The sequence below is a fragment of the Erinaceus europaeus genome, chromosome 13 (genome assembly GCF_950295315.1).
Source record: "Erinaceus europaeus chromosome 13, mEriEur2.1, whole genome shotgun sequence".
Classification (NCBI taxonomy): domain Eukaryota; kingdom Metazoa; phylum Chordata; class Mammalia; order Eulipotyphla; family Erinaceidae; genus Erinaceus; species Erinaceus europaeus.
In genome coordinates, this window is record NC_080174.1 from 77,908,461 (window position 1) to 77,926,232 (window position 17,772).

Below are 17,772 nucleotides of genomic sequence, written 5' to 3' on the forward strand. Positions count from 1 at the left end.
ACAGATATGACAGCCAGATTGCTCTCACATCCCAGCAGAAGAAACTGAAATCAAAACCCTCTTCAACAACAGAAGTCCAGGCCCAGACTCTTGCAAATGAATTCTACAGAATATTTAAGGAGGAGCCTACTACTTAAGTTCTTCCAAAAATATTAAAGATAAAGGAATACTCCTAATACTTCCTTGATACCAAAAGCAGAGATGCAACTAAAAACAAATAAACAAACAAACAAAAACCCTACAGACTGATATCCCTGATCAACACAGGTACTAAGATAATCAACAAAATTCTAGCCAAAAGGATACAGCAAGTACATTAAGAAGGTATTGGAATAGAATTGAAAGCCCAGAAATAAGCCCCCCAAATTATGGTCAACTCAATTTTGACAAGGGGTCTAAAATATTAAACTCTATCATTCAAAGAGGAAGTAGCAATAAGACAGTACAGATATACAGAAACTAAAGGACTAAAACTAAAGAAGAAAGAGGTTTGCAGAGGATGTTCAAGCAAAAAATGATGAAACAAGAACAGTATAAAAAAGACTCTTAGATGTATCTATATATAATGTTTACATGTAACACTTAGATGTCATTTACACACATGCAGTTTCTACGAATGATGTCATTTTCTCTAGTACATTTTTTTAGTCTTTCCTACATCTTTTTTTATTCCTATTTTTTTCATCCTTCTTATATATAATACCTTGAGTTTCTTTAATCTGGTGCTTATTCCTAAGATTATGCTGTCCTTGCTTTATATTCCTTGAGAGTCCTACAAGTACCAATTACTATTTACACCTTCTTTTTGATTAACAACCACCTCTCGATGGAGTTTACAGTCAACAATATTTATACACCTTTCCTATATATTTGGGAGCTACTCTCTTCCCTTATCCAGCTTTCTGGTCCTTTTTTCAGCCATGACATTATCTTCCCAGATAATAACTTGGGTCCACCTGCATATAAGATGTCAGGCTCAGAAAAAAAAAACAAACAAAAAACCCTAGTACAGTCATGGGCCCTTTAGAATATAACTAAAATAGGCCTACTAACTGTCTACAAAACAGAGACCCCCCAAATTGTCATTTGCACTATTCCAGCCTTTAGGTTCATAATTAGTCAACAATTTGTTTGGCTTTATATGTTAACTCTTTTATCAGCCACCAGGTTCCAGATGCTACCATGATGCCAACTCAACTTTCCTGGGCAGAGGACTCCACCAATGTGTCCTAGAGCCCTGCTTCCCCAGAGCCCTGCCTGACTAGGGAAAGAGAGAGAAAGGCTGGGAGTATGAATCGACCTGCCAACGCCCATGTTCAGCAGGGAAGCAATTACAAGAGCCAGACCTTCCACCTTCTGCATCCCATAATGACCCTGGGTCCATGCTCCCAGAGGGATAAAGAATAGGAAAACTATCAGGGGAGGGAATGGGATATGGAGTTCTGATGGTGAGAATTGTATGGAGTTGTACTCCTCTTATCCTATGGTTTTTGCCAGTGTTTCCTTTTTATAAATAAAAATTATTAAAAAAAAAAACCACCACCTCTAGGTATCGGATTATCTCTTACTTTAGCATGCACCTTTTATTTGTCATACTTCTTACATGAGTTAAAATTCATTTTGTAAGACTGTGTATTATATTTCACCCACTTGGCAGCAACTTTTCTCCTAGTTTATCTTCTTCACATATTTAGAAATTGTTAAACTTTAATACATAGTATCTTGCCTGAGTGTTGTATATTCAACGTAGGTATTACAACATTTGGATGAGATGGTTTCTTCTGGAACAAAGTTTTGTTAAGGGTGACCTGAAGAGGCAGGGGGATGGGGACAGCTTATTCAATAGAGAATTTACTTTACCATGTGTGAAAGCCTGGGCTTGAGCCCACATGGAAACATCATGGAAGGCACCAGAGGCATCATGTATGGTGAAGAAGTGCTAAGGTATCTCTACTGTCCCTTCCTTTTTCTCTCTTTACCCTTATCTTACTAATTAAGAAAAAAAGTAAAATTTGGGTTCATGAGACAGCTTGGTAGTATGCTGTATGCAACAGGCCTTGGACTCATCCACTGACTTATTACTTCCCTTTTTCTCCTTTTCCTTCTCTCTCTCTTTCCACTGGAGGACTTTTCAGCTCTGGCATATGGTGGTGACTGGGACTGAAGTTGAGACTCAGGCATGAGAGTCCTTTGCACAGTGATTTTACTACTTCCCACCCCCTGGATTTGGGGGGAAAAAAATGTGTGTGTGTGAAGGGAAGAGGGACAGAGGGAAAGTCAATGAGTTTTAGCCTTCAGTTTTTTTGTGTTCAAGAACTCTCATTGTTGTAGTTTTATATCTGTTGCCAAATGACCTACATTTCTCTGAACGACCTCTATCAGATGGTTTTGCTCACGTACGCAATGTAAAGAATTGAAACACAAGAACTTGTAGTAAAAAAAAAAAAATCCCACTCATGGACAGAAGTTGAAAAATAAGAACAGATGGGAAAACACAAAACACTTAGATTAGATTTGGTACACCAAATCCAAAAAAGGACTCTAGGGTGTGTGTGGGGGTTGGTGGTGGTGGTGTTCAGGTCCTGGAACATGATGGCAGAGGACCACCTAGGGAGAAGGTTAGAGTGTTATGTGGAAAACTGAGATGTTACACATGTGCCAACAACTGCATTTTACTGTTGACTATAAACCATTATTCACCCCAATAAAGGAAAAAAACATAAAAAAGTAGTCAAAATGTCACCAAACTTTGTGAAAAATATGATAGTTATTCTTAGTAGGGAGGGGGTGAGGCACAGAACGGTAGTGGTGGGTACAGTATGGAATTATACTTCTGTAGTTTTTTTTTTTTTTTTTTACTCCTGTAGTCTTATGATAGGCTGAGTTTGGGGTGCTGAGATAGTACCAGTCTATAATTTTAGGTTGTTTTTGAACTTTAAGTTAAACATATGCCACCCTTATATAACTGCTGTCAATGGCAATAATAACTACCTGAAAATGCATAACCTAAAATAGTCACAACACACACACACACATACACACACACACACACGCAAATTTATATTTGGTAAATTTATATTTGGTCGGATTTTTCACAAGCATAAAGCACCAAAGTTATCATTAATTTTTTATATATGGCTGGTTAAATTGAAAAAACAAAAAACAAAAAACCAACCCTAATACCAACATAAAAAGCAATCAATATTACAGGGAAAAAAGTCCTAGGGAGGAAAAGTCTCATGATATCTCAATACAGAGATAAACAACTATTTTACTCCACATCATTATACTTAGAGAAACACTAACAATGATATTTTAATTACCGTTTGTGAAACTTACATGTTTTAAGCATTCTATAAATAAAATACACAAATACACATAACTTTAAAATTAACTAGTATAAAACTGAATCATGCGTGTGTGTGTGTGTGTGTATACATATATATATAACTTGGTCTGAAGATTTAAAAATAAAACTCTTGAACATTTTTGTTAAACATTTCTTCATGTTAAGGCCTATTTTGAGAATTAGAAACTGGCATGTACTTTTTTTTTTTCCCTCCCCATTACATAACTTGTAAACATTTAAATAGATCTCAGTGATATAATCATGCAAAAGAAATGCTTATTATCATTCACCCAAATATCTAAACTCTATACACAATATGAAACATCTGAATATATAACACTTCTGCTGGTCACACAGACCATTCCAAATATAGAAGTTCGTGTGTGTGTGTGTGTGTTTTTTTTCCTTTGCGCAAAAAAAAAAGAAAAATCAGATAACTAACTTTTCCTGTTAACCCAGCTATTTGGTGCCACGTATAGAGATGTAGCTCAGTTTCTTGGATTTTATCAGTTACCCTCCAAAGTGTGACATCTCTAAAAATTGAGACAATTTTAATTAAACATTTTAGGAATTTAGATATGAGTTGAAACTCTTAACTGCAGGAAGTCTATAAGTATGATGAGTATAATTAAAAGAAAATTTTCCGGTACCTACAAATTAATTTAACCTTATAATTCTATCAATATTTGATTCTAGAATTATTTTTACTATAAATTAAAAATTGCTCTATTTACCAGCCCTTGTTCAAACAGTTCTTTTTCTTCTAGCGTCCACTTTACTGAGTAACTGGCTGGTTTTGTAGGAGAGTGTACCCTGAGGGGAAAAAAAGGAATTGCAAAAAAATTTTTCTGAAATGGAACATTCCATATTTAAGCAGCTAAAGGTTATAGATTGCCATGGGCTAAATTCAGAACATTCAGTCTAAGAATTAAAAAAAGATTTAATTGGGAGTGGGGAGGACAGCTTATTACTCTATTTTATAGATATCTCTGTTTTGGGTTGATAGAAGCCCTTAAAGACATGACCTAGTAACTGAGTAAAAGTAACACTAAAAGCAATAGACATCAAAACATCTCCAAATCCTGAAAGACATGCAAATGCTTGTACTGGTCCCAAAACTAGTATTTCTTTGGTTTCTAAGGTTAAGCCAGAAGAGGAGAACAAAACTACAACTAGGGTACCAAGCTTATTGCTTTTGATGTTTAGTATCTTAAGAAGTTAACATAAAACTAGTAATGAAGATCACTGATATAATTCAAGCAGGCCATTAATCTTTCAGTTAACATTTTTTTTTTTTGCAGTTCATTCAGTAATATTCAATGCTCAAGCTCTTAGCAATAGCAAATGTGTAAATCTAACCTTTTAAGGGAAAGTATATTTATAAGATGCATAATGGTTAATTTCTCTAGTCCACAAATTCAAATAAATTTTTTTGTTTAGGGTTGGAGAGATAGCACATCAGGTAAGGCACAGGCCTTGCCATGCATGTGGTCCAGGTTCAAACCCTAGTTAACACAAGTTAGTACCACAGCACTTGAACTTCCTAGCCATAAAAGAAACTCTGGCATATAAATAACATCATAAGATTATCTTGCAGCATTACAACATCTGCATGAAAATTTTTGATTTTATGTTGCCGTACTGAACTCAATTTTCACTAATCTGAAAGGTTTTAAAGTATAAAACATGACTTTTGCTGTTTTTCTGTAGACTGTACAATGTGGTAAAAGGAAACTTGTAAAGAAGCTTTTAAAAATACAATTCAGATTTTGACAAGTATTTTACATTGATTTTACCTTTTCATATATTTTTTCTCATCTTCCTTTTGATCAAGCCAGAGTTTTTCTGGAAGTGATTTTTTAGATAAATAATATCTGTACAATTATTAAGGAAATTTGAAAAAGAACAGCCATATTTTTTTAAAGAATTTTTATTTATTCATGAGAAAGATAGGCAGAGAGAGAAAGAACCAGGTATCACTCTGGTACATGTGCTGCCGGGATTGAACTCAGGACCTCATGGTTGAGAATCTAGTGCTTTGTCCACTGCACCACCTCCTGGACCACTAGAACAGCCATAATTTTTATTCAAGTCCTGTACACAGGCACTCATATACTCTTGCTAAAGTCACACATACACTCTACCAAAACAATTCTCTGTCCAAGTATGCAAAAATTATGATAAAAATAAGTAAAAACACTGCATGTGAAATCACATAGCATGTCAACATATATGCTCTCTAAATGTTAGCTATTCCTACTGTTTTTTCTTCTTAATTTTTTTATTAGTGACTATTGATTTACAAAATTGTAAAATAAAAGGGGTATAATCCCATACAATCCCCACCTCCAGAGTTCCATGTCTCATCCCCTCCACTGGAAACTTCTCTACTATTTATCTCTTTGGGAGTATGGACCAAAATTCTTTTTGGGGTACAGAATACTGACTTCTGTAATTGCTTCTCCATTGGAAATGGTTGTAGGCAGGTCAAGCCACACCTCCAACCTGTTTCTGTCTTTCCCTAGTGGGGTAGGGCTCTGGAGAGGTGAGGTTCCAGGAAGCACTGAAGTCATCTGCCTAGGGAAGTGAAATAGAATTATAGTAGCATCTGTAACTTAGTGGCTGAGATGCAGTAAGATGGAAAGCAGGACAAATTATTTAATAAATAGGAACCATAAAGAAGGAACAGAGCAGATGAAAGTAGGGGCCTCAGGGCAGAAGGAAGCTAGGAAGTCTATTGTTAGGAGCCTGTGTCTTAGTAATCATTATTTGAGTTTGATAGTTAACATGGGTGGACTAGAAATATTGTCTGGGAAGATGGTGTCAGAGTACAGAGTAGAATGAGGAAGTAGGGTTAGGGCAGAGAGTCGCTCTTAAGCTTGAAAAAAATATATAAACACAATCAACTTTTTACCACTTGGGACCCATATCTGTTCATATTTAGCAATGGAGCCTGTCCAAACTCTGGAGTCCCTGTCAGACTGAGCTCACAGTCCATAGTCACAGTTAGGGACATTCTAGGCTGTGCGCACATTAGAACCAGTTTTCCTCGAGTGACAGAGGAAAAGTGGGTCAGTCCCTACCATTGCTAGTTCATAGTAAGGGTATGGTCCTGAAGAAGCCTACAAAAAGGCTTATAATGACATTCCCAATAGTTACTCCTGTCATTCCCACTAGAAGAAATATCCTAAATGTTTTACCTAAAAATGTATGAAGAATATAGTATATGAATTTGACTGGTGATTTGGGGGCCACTTGGGAGGTTTTTGTTGTTATTGTTGTTTATTTCTCAGGGCTTCACTGCTCTAGGCTGACTTTTTTTCAGATGGTGAACGACAGAAACTGGACTCAAATCTGCGTTTCACACTTGGCGGAACAGGAGCACTATCTGGGTGAGCTATTTTGCATGCCCTTGTTTTCATGCTTTTAAAGGTATCAGAGAAGAGTTTAAGGTTATCTTCTTCATATGAACACTTATCAAATCCATTGGGAAGTATCCCTCTCAAGTTTCTTAAAACAATACACTTAGCCTGACATACTCTCTACGTGGCTATAGATGTCAATGAGACACTATGCTAAGTTCTAGATGCTGAGGATAAAGATAGAAAGAAAACATCTCTGGGGCAGGAGAGATAGCATAATGGTTATGCAAAGACTCTCATGCCTGAGCCTCCAAGGTCCAAGTTTAATCCTCTGCAATACCATAGACTAGAGCTGAGCAGTGCTCTGGTAGAAAGGAAGGAAGGAAGGAAGGAAGGAAGGAAGGAAGGAAGGAAGGAAGGAAGGAAGGAGAATAGACTCCTGAGCTCACACAGCTCCCATTACTAATAATCTTCATTTCTTCTTTCCAATCTGGAAGCGAATGAATCACTGACGTCTTAAATGTACATCAATTAAAAATTGTGTTGTTCAGCACAGGAGCCAAAAGCCTCATGTGCGATTATTGCATACTTGAAGTGTAGCTAGTACAAACAGTTATACTGTATGAAATTCATAGTGACATGCAAAGACTTAGTATCAAAGAATGCATGTTCTTATAGAGAGTAAATGTTGAAATATTTTAAATATAGTGAGTTAAACAAAATACATTAAAATGTCACCTCCTTTTAAATGTAGCTTTTTGAAAAATTTACATGAAATATGAGATCATATTATGTTCTTTTGAAAAGCAATGATCTAGGCTAGAACTGCAACGTATGAGGATAGAAGGTAGTCTAAAATGATAAACCAAAGGGAGAGATACCCTGAAATTAACAGCAATAACTGGAATAAAAAAGAGAAGGGGGAGGGGGAGAAATCCTGACAGAAAAGAGGTAGAAATCAAAAGTCCATGAAATACAAACGAGAAAGTTAGAAACAAACCACTATTTAATAGACTATTAGTAATAATTTTTAGAAATCATACTATCTGGTGGTCTGGGAGGTGCCGCAGTGGTAAAGCTTTGGACTCTCAAGCATGGGGTCCCGAGTTTGATCCCTGGCAGCACATGTGCCAGAGTGATGTCTGGTTCTTTCTCTTTCCTCCTATCTTTCTCATAAATAAATAAAATCTTAAAAAAAAAAAAGAAATCATACTATCTGAATTTATTTTATTCAATCTTCTCATTTTTAATACTTTTTATTTTATTTATTTATTTTGGATAGACACTGAAAAATTGAGGGAGGAGGGGAAGATAGGGACAGAGAGAGGAACCTGCAGCACTGCTTCACGGCTTCTGAAGCTTTCCTCCGACAGGTGACGACTGGGGGCTTGAACCTTAGTCCTTGCACACTGTAATGCGTGTACTCAACTAGGAGCACCGCCACCTGGTCCCCAATCCTCTCACTTTACATAGAAGAAACTCAGTCCCAAAGAAGTTAGTACAGATGAAAGAAAACAAAACAAACTGCCAGCTGAAGCATGGATGAGAATCCACCGCTTCTGGGAAACAGATCGAAAGCCTGTATTTGTTTTGTGCTTTTAGATCCCTCCCACAAGCCTTTATACTGAAAAAGAAGTGAGAAGGAATTTTACATATTCTAATTCTGTATCCTTGAACAAATCAACATTTCTAGGTTTTATATAATTCTTTAATTATATCCTTGAAAAATGGAGGTTTGCACTAAATGATGTTGGACCTGGACTGAAGATTCTAACTGACCTGCAACACTACTCAAGATTCAGACTCTGAAGAGTCGGCTAATGACAGAAATTCAAGAGTGGTCAATCAAATGTTCACTTTGTAAGAACTAGCAGAATAAAATCCTGCCTTTGGCACAAGTAAACAGCACTATAGAAGACAGTAGGATGGAGCCAAATAGAATCCATCTAATAATTAAGAGCAGTCTCTTGAAATTTTTGCATTTGTAGATTTTAACCCTGAAGCTTTTGCTTCCCTCATTATCAGTAAAGGATACTCTTCTTCCAACAACATTTTCTCAATGGCAGCTCTGTTCTCTTCACTGATGGAGCTATCCAGGGTCCAAGGCTATTCAAAAAAAGAGAATATGTTTATATTTTTATGTACTGCTTTTTGATTACTATTTTTAATATTTATTTGTTTTCCCTTTTGTTACCCTTGTTGTTGTTGTAGTTATTATTGTTGTTGTTACTGATGTCATCGTTGTCAGATAGGACAGAGAGAAATGGAGAGAGGAGGGGAAGACAGAGAGGGGAAGAGAAAGATAGACACCTGCAGACCTGCTTCACCACTTGTAAAGTGACTGCCTTGCAGGTGGGAGCAGGGGGCTCGAACCAGGATCGTTATGCTGGTCCTTGGGCTTAGTGCCATGTGCACTTAACCTGCTGTGTTACTGCCTGACTCCCTATGTACTGCTTTTTGAAACTACCTTCCATATTCCATTCAGTGAAACTACTGCATATAATAAAATGATTATAAATGATTAGTTATATATCTCAATTAGAAATATCTTAATTCCCACCATAATGGCAAGATGGCATTATTACTTTACAAATGTTTCTACTGTGCAGGAAGCAGGTCAACAGGAAGAAGAGATTTAGCCCCAACTCTATTGGATCCAAGGTTCAGGTTCCTACTCCTGATAAAATAATGTTTATCACATATGAGGAACTATTAGGCATCACACATTTTGCTAGATGCTTCACCTATTTGTAAAACTCAACATAATTCTTTTTTCTCCACTCAAGCAGTACTCTTTCCTTGAACGATCATACTCACTTTCAACTGTAAAATCTTTAAATATTCCAATGAAGGCCCTTTCTCCAAGCTCTAGATTATTATATTCAAATGCACACTCAAAATTCCCACGTGGGTATCTAGTAGGTTTCTCAAGTAGAACCCACTGTCACATGCTTTCATCCGCTTTTCATTCTGTCTTTTTTAACTTTGTAATTACTATTCCAGGCATAAAGTTTTCCATTCAGGAACCCAGGGATCATCCTGAATCTCTTCCTTTCCCCCCTTAATACTTATATCTTATATAACAAGCAGCTTTCCTTTAAAATACAATTTAAATCTACTTACTTTCATCTCTTCTGTCAGAACTTCAGGCCAAACTATCATTAAATTTTTCTCACATTATAGCAAATGTTGCCTAGCAGGTCTCTGTGATCCGACTCTTTGCTTCTTACAACTATAACCAAACTGTCTCTCCAACCTAGTCACAGCTGCCACTTTCACCTTTCCCTTCCCAACTATATTCTAGACACTGACCCTCCCCTTCCCTCACCAGGGTGACCTTTTCCCACCTTCCTCTCCTGCCCTCCTTTTCTTCCTTTCTACTACCTTTCCTCTACCCCTCCCTTCTTTCCTTCCTTTCCCATCAGGGTTATTGCAAGGTTTTTCTCCTTCCTCACTACATTCTAGATGCTGGCTGTCTGGCTTTCTTTGCCACTAGGGTTACCACTGGGACTGGACCTGCATGACTCCACCAACCCCAGTAGTTACTTTTTTTTTTTTTTTTTTGACAGAGGATAAGACAGAGCTAGCAAGGGATAAAGAGCAGGAGAAAAAGACAGAGAAGAGTTATCTGCATTACTGTTCCACCATTCGTAAAGTGTTCCCCATGCAGGTGAGGACTGGGAACTTAATCTGGGTTCTAGTGCTTCACTAGAAATGTGCACTCCTGGGAGTTGGGCTGTAGCGCAGTGGGTTAAGTGCACATGGCACAAAGCACAAGGATCGGCATAAGGCTCCAGGCTCGAGCCCCCGGATCCCCACCTGCAGGAGAGTCACTTCAGAAGCAGTGAAGCAGGTCTGCAGATGTCTATCTTTCTCTCTCCCTCTCTGTCATCCCCTCCTTTCTCCATTTCTCTCTGTCCTATCCAACAATAACGACATCAATCATAACTACAACAATAAAACAACAAGGGCAACAAAAGGGAATAAATAATAAATATTAAAAAAAGAAAACCTTAAAAAATAAAAAAGAAACGTGCGCTCCTTCAGGTGCTTTCCACAGCCACCTTTGTGCTATCATGTCATCTGTCTAGAATGTTTTCTTCTCAGCTCTTTGCATATCTACTACTTTCTTTTCTTTTTAAAAAATATTTATTCCCTTTTTGTTGCCCTTGTTTTATGGTTGTAGTTGTTGTTATTGATGTCATTGTTGTTGGATAGGACAGAGAGAAATGGAAAGAGGGGAAGAGAAAGACAGACACCTGCAGACCTGCTTCACTGCTTGTGAAGTGACTCCCCTGCAGGCGGGGAGCCGGGGGCTCGAACCTGGATCCTTATGCCGGTCCTTGTGCTTTGCGCTACCTGCACTTAACCTGCTGCGCTACCGTCCAACTCCTTACTACTTTATTTTCTATTACTTTTTTCCTTTCCCTGATTCCACTACTTCATTGATGTACTTTTTTTTTTTTCCCTTCTTCTTCTTCAGACAGTGGATGAAAGACAGGGGAGAGATATCAGAACACTTCTTCACTGCTTGTGAAGCTTCTCCTTTGTGTGACGCTCCCATGAGGTGGCTGAGTGCTCAAACTCAAGTCCTCGTGTAAGGCAAAGTGTATATGCCCTGCCAGTGAGCAGTTACCTGGCCCCATATCTTCTCTTATTATGTTTTACCTGAATGTTACCTTCTCAGTCTCCTTTATTGACAAACTTGTTGAAAGTTCTCCCATTCTGTTATTCTCAGCTAGAACTATGCTTACATCTTCCACGATAGTTAATCTGCCTAGTTGATAATCATCCGTCTCCTTCCTTTTAGAATATAAACTCCACAGCCTATGAGGTGGTGCAGTAGACTCGCAAGCATAAGGTCCTGAGTTCAAGACAAAGTATCACCATCTGCCTGAGTGCTGCTCTGGTCTCTCCTTCTCTCATAAATAATCTTATAAATAAAGAATATAGGGTCTGGGAGCTGGTGCACCTGGTTGAGCGCACATGTTGCAATGTACAAGGACGCAGGTTCCAGCCCCCGGTCTCCACCTGCAAGGGGAAAGCTTTGCAAGTGGTGAAGCAGGGCTGCAGGTGTCTCTCTGTCTCTTTCCCTCTCTGTCTCCCCCTTCCTCTCGATTTCTGATGGTCTCTATCCAATAAATAAATAAAGATAATAAAAACATATTTAAAAAAGATAAGCTCCATGAGAGCAGAAATTTGTCTTGGGACCAGGTGGTGATGCACCTGGTCGAACATACATATTACAATGTGCAAGGACTGGGGTTCGAGCTCCTGGTCCCCACTTGCAGAGAGGAAGCTTTGCAAGTTGTGAAGCAGTGCTGCAGGTCTCTCTCTCTCTCCCCCCTGTTCCATCTTGATTTCTGGCTGTCTCTATCCAATGAATAAATAAATAAACATACTAAAACTTTTTTTAAAAAGAAGGAGCTTGTCTTGATTATTGTGGTATAATCCCCCAAACCTGGTCAAGTGTCTATTGCACAGTAAGTACTAAATAAATAAATGAATCCTGCAATAATTTCTACTTTTTTAGATGAAAAAGCTGAAGTTCACAAATCTAGTAAGTGGTAGAATAAAATTTGTACCTAAATTTAGTTGGTCCCTCTTTCAATGTCAAAAGAAGATTATTTTTTTTCTAGCCTATTTACAAAGTAATATAAATATTTCAATATACCATTTCTGTGACTGCTGAAAACTAGCACAAAGTTGAAGAAAAAAAGTAGCACTCAGAGTAAATGAGGAACAATAGTTTAATGCCCCTCGTACTGCCCTAAGATACTTACAATAAGACCATTTTCATTTCTCCAGGATGAATCCAGATAGTGATCTTGTAAAACAGATGTTTTCTCACCACTTCTGTAATAATTAAGAAGTCAGGAATGAAAGCTATATTATTAACGGAAATAATGCACATAACTTAAATGATTTGAGGTTATTAAAATATTTAGCTCTTTTTTCTCCTCAACAGATTTCAAATGACAAAAATGCCTGATCTACTTAGTACCCATGAATTTCAGGATAGGATCATAGTAACATCTGCAACTGGGCATCTGAAAAGCAGTAAGTAATGATGCAGGACAAAATGTTTCATAAATAGAAACTAGAAAGTAGGAATGGAGCAGGTAAGAAAAGGGATTTTAGGGTAGGAAGTCTATTTTAGGTATGTTCCTAGGGACCCATTACTTTAATGACTTTTGCCTGAGCAACATAGAGGGGGGCTAAAAATACTATCTGGGAAGATGTAGGCAGAGTAGAGAAGAGAACTAGAGAGCTGGATTAGGGCAGAGACTAGCTTCTAAACATGAAGCTCCTAAACATGAATTAACTACCCCATCAATCTGACCCAGGGCCCATGTCTATTCGTATTTAGCACAGGAGCCTGTGTAACCTCTGCATCACTGTCAGTTTGAGCTCGCAGTCCATGGTCACAGCTGGGAACATTCTAAGCTGCACTCATTTAAGGACTAGTCTTCCTCCAGTGGCAGGGCAGGATGACCCAGCTTCCCTTTAGAAAGTGGGGCAGTTCCTACCATTGCTACTTTACAGTGAAGGTAAGGCCCTAGAGAGGCCCTTGAAGGGGCTTATGATGATGTTCCTGATGAAAGTGACTAATGATGATGAAAAGAGGACCTATTAAAGGTCTAGGCCCATCTATGGGGGAATCCTAGGATTCCCTGACTTGGACCCCAGGTGATGGGATGGCCTGGTAGTGATCAAAAAGGCCACCATTAAGTGAGCCAGTCTTTTGCCTCAAGTCAGAAATTTAGGCATGCCTATTTTTTCTCTCCCTCATCAGGTACTTTCAATTTGTTGTTGCTTCTCGTTTTCTTTCTTTCTTTTTTTTTTTTAGTTCCCCAAATCCAGTCCTTTTACTATATTCACAAAATCTCTAAGGTTCTAGAATTTCAGCACTTATAAACTCCCCAAGTGCAGAAATAAATATGACAAATCATCTATCTTCTTTCCTTTGTCTTGTTCTATTTATCTCCATCTGGCAAATATATAATAAGGTTTATTTTATTTCATCCAATATGAAGGTCAGTTCATTTTTTAAAATTTGTGATAAATAGTAGGTTACAGGATTGAAAGATGCAATAGATAGTTCCACATAACATGAAGGTTAGTTCTAAGAGAGCAAGGACTCAATTCTGATAGCTCTGTATGTATTTACATGGTTGGCATATAAAAGATACTCAGTCAACATTTGTTAAATAAACAAATAAATGAAGCAGATGGGTATGAATCAAATAGGCCCAGAGAAGTAAAGAAATGATAATGAAACATGACAATGGATAGGTGCAACATGTTCTTGTCAGGATATAACGAAGGCTGTAACATCAGGAAAGAAAAGGAGATCAAAGAGTCAAGGAACAACTAAGGACAGGACAGAAGGCAAGAGTGAAGGAAAAAGGATAGTGGCCAGGTCCATTTCTTGGGAGACTGGGTGAAATGTGACATGTACTAAACTAGGGAAGTCTGAGAGAGAACTCTGCCCAGGAATGTGTATTCTCTGAGAACCGAGGGTTTTGAGGAGCATCCGAATGTAAACAGATTCTGAGAGCTGTGACCAAATGAATATGAAGCTCAGGAGAAGTCTGGGTTGGTAACAGAACTGGGGATCTTACAAAAATCACCATTTTGCAGGTAAAAAATGGTCCAATACTGTCAAAATTTCAGATAGTCCAATACAACCTAGTCTTAAGAGATGGTATTAGCATGGTCTGTATGTGGTGAGTAGGAGACTTGTGACAAAACCCTTTGAGAGACTATGATGTAAAGAACTAGCAGAATAAAAGGAAGATGACAATGAATATTAGAAGGGAGTCTAAATACAACAGATGAGTGGCTGAGCAAGTTGTGGTCTATATACACAATGGAATACTACTCAGCTGTAAAAAATGGTGACTTCACCGTTTTCAGCTGATCTTGGATAGACCTTGAAAAATTCATGTTAAGTGAAATAAGCCAGAAACAGAAGGATGAATATGGGATGATCTCACTCTCAGGCAGAAGTTGAAAAACAAGATCAGAAACGAAAACACAAGTAGAACCTGAAATGGAATTGGCATATCGCACCAAAGTAAAAGACTCTGGGGTGGGAGTGGGTGGGTAGGGAGAATACAGGTCCATGAAGGATGATAGATGACATAGTGGGGGTTGTATTGTTAAATGGGAAACTGGGGAATGTTATGCATGTACAAACTATTGTATTTACTATTGAATGTAAAACATTAATTCCCCAATAAAAAAATAAATTAAAAAAAAAGAACAAAATAAACAACCAGAAAAAAAAAAAAAGGAGTCTAAAATGTTTCACTGTCATCTTCTAACTTCGGTACCAAGAATTTACCAAGTACTTGAATCCTCTGGGGGGAGACGGGGTTACCAGTATTATTATCATCTGTAATTACACAATTCAAGGGGGATCAGTCACACTACATAGCACAAGGCTCAAGTCCTACTTCGGAGCATCAGTCAGCAGAATCTAAAGATCAGGCTATTCTTGAACTAGTGCTACTGAATTTGTGTTTTAATTTACTTCTCACAAATCAATGCGATGAATAGGTTAGGAATACGTCTCTGCAGTCAAGACAGAAATGAGTTGGCACCGGAAACACCAAAGATCATCGGAAAGCCTTGACCCCCACACCTTTTCTGTAAGTTTTTCTGATTGTCTTTAATTGACCTCCCATTCTCTTCGTTCCTTTCTCCTCCTATCAATCTGCTTGAGCCTTGAACCAACTGTGGCACCTGTCATCTTCGTATCATGCAAGGAGGCTCCCCAAGGTTCTTGCTTTCAGGATGTCAGAGTTATTTCCTTACACATCATTAAGGGTTGCCATTAACTTTAGATTTTGGTGACTGAGGCTCTGAAGTAGGACTTCAGCCTTGTGCTATGTAGTGTGTCTGATCCCTCTTGAATTGTGTAGTTACAGAGGATAATGATACTGGTAACCACGTCTCCCCCAGAGGATTTAAAGTACACTTTCAAGTACTTGGCAAATTCTTGGTACTGAAGTTCGACGATGTAGCCACCTTCTATCACTAAATGGAAATTCTGAAAGTACACTAAAAATGTTACTTAATAATTTCTGATTTAGAGAGCAAGAAGTCAAGGCTAGATCTCTCAAGTTTAAGCTTTCTGTTTAAAACCACAATGGTTCATTCTTCAAGAATGGGTATTAAACAAAAAAATATATATATATAGTAGTTGTTGGGTTTTCATACTATCATCCCCAGGAGCAACGTAATGGTAAAGAAACCATCTATAAAGCATCTACCATATAACAAAGCACCTAAGATAATACTTTCAGGGATCATTTCTACAGTTCCTTACAAAGCACATGCCATAATAATAATTATTATTTTTTGCCTCCAGGGTTATCACTGGAGCTCGGTTTCTGCACTATGAATTCACTGCTCTTGCGGCCATTTCCTTCCTTTCTTTTTTTTTTTTTCTTGCTTTCTCTCACTTCCTTTTTTGATAGGCCAGAGAGAAATTGTGAGAGATGGGGAAGATAGAGGAGAGAGAAAGACAGACACCTGCAGACTTGCTTCACTGCTTGTGAAGCGACCCCCCCTGCAGGTGGGGAGTTGGGGGCTCCAACTTGGAACCTTGTGCAGGTCCTTGCGCTTCATACTAGGTGCGCTTAACCCCGTGCGCCACCACCCACCCCGTCATAATTATTTTGGGGGGGATAGCATAATTGTTATGCAGAGATTCTCATGCCTGACATTCCCAAGTCCCAGGTTCAAACCCCCCCCCCCCCAACCATAAGCCAGAGCAGACCAGTGCTCTGGTAAAGAAAGAGGGAAAAAGTGGCGTAATGATCAATGAGGGGGTGGGGAAGTCAATGCAGAAAATACAGAGCTGTCCAGCTCTAGAAAGTCCTGCCTTTTTCTTTTAAAGCAAAAGGCTTTCCGGGAAGTTCTTCCATCTCTATGTAGATGAAGAAACCTGAGACCAGTGGAGATCAGTGCTCCTTGCCCCCAAGGTGACAGGACTTGCCAGCGACGAGACAGGGACCCCTGAGCTCAGCTGCCTGTCAAGACAGGTGCCCGAGTGTGGGTCTGGAGGTGGAAGGAATCTAACTGCTGCAGAAGGAGCAAGGAGCAGGGAGCAGGGAGCAGGGAGCAGGGAGCAGGGAACAGGGAGCAGGGAGCAAGGTGCAAGGTGCAGGGAGCAAGGAGCAAGGAGCAAGGAGCAAGGTGCAGGGAGCAAGGAGCAAGGTGCAGGGAGCAAGGTGCAGGGAGCAAGAAGCAAGGTGCAGGGAGCAAGGTGCAAGGTGCAAGGAGCAAGGTGCAGGGAGCAAGCAGCAAGGAGCAAGGCGCCCCCAAAGCTGTCCAGCCCCCGCCCGCCGCACTCAGGATGCGCCGCCAGGTGACCTGCAAACCGCGCTCCGCTCGCGTCCCCGCACGATCCGCAGGCTTTCCGCCGGCGCCTTCCTCGCAAACACACCCCTCCGGGCCCCCCGCCAGACGCGTCCTCCATGCCTCACCCTGACTGTGCCTCAGTTGGCACCCCGTCCCCCTCGATATCCACGTCCGCCTCTTCCGCCGCCATGACAGGACCTACCCCATCTGTCCTCACGGGAGATCCCGCGAGAGGTGGAGGGCCGGGGGGCGGGGCCCTGGAGGCACAGGGCGGCGCTGGAGCTTGGTCCCTGCCCTCGCCGCGCCGGGGAGGCGGGGCTTTCAGAGGAGCGGTGACTCAGGCCGCTTGACTCTAGATCTACTTGATTTTTGTTCGTTCGTGAAGTCTTGAGAAGTTAACCCAGGCTTGGATGTTGACGAATGATGCTTTTGGACAAATATATATGTTTGGTGCCTCTCTCCTCTCCATTATAAAATGTGGTTAACGATACATGGGGGGAGTCGGGCTGTAGCGCAGCAGGTTAAGCGCAGGTGGCGCAAAGCACAAGGACCGGCATAAGGATCCCGGTTCGAACCCCAGCTCCCCACCTGCAGGGGAGTCGCTTCACAGGCGGTGAAGCAGGTCTGCAGGTGTCTGTCTTTCTCTCCTCCTCTCTGTCTTCCCCTCCTCTCTCCATTTCTCTCTGT

General features: G+C 39.7%; 1 protein-coding gene across 3 annotated transcripts in view; it reads right to left on the reverse strand.

Annotated features, from left to right (window-relative positions):
- Positions 1-17,286, reverse strand: part of MYSM1 (Myb like, SWIRM and MPN domains 1) — a 41,582-nt gene extending 24,296 nt beyond the window's left edge. Inside the window, exons 1-5 of one of the 3 annotated variants that reach the window (XM_060206286.1) lie at positions 17,211-17,286; positions 12,495-12,567; positions 8,747-8,817; positions 5,146-5,223; positions 4,084-4,162 (exon numbers count right to left, since the gene is read on the reverse strand). In XM_060206286.1, coding sequence (XP_060062269.1) covers positions 4,084-4,162; positions 5,146-5,223; positions 8,747-8,817; positions 12,495-12,567; positions 17,211-17,275 — 366 coding nt within the window. In that variant the 5' untranslated portion in view covers positions 17,276-17,286. Of the gene's footprint in view, positions 1-4,083; positions 4,163-5,145; positions 5,224-8,746; positions 8,818-12,494; positions 12,868-17,210 lie in introns of those variants that run through there. The other 2 variants (XM_060206285.1, XM_060206284.1) reach the window with 2 other exon arrangements.
- Positions 17,287-17,772: the final 486 nt, after the last annotated feature.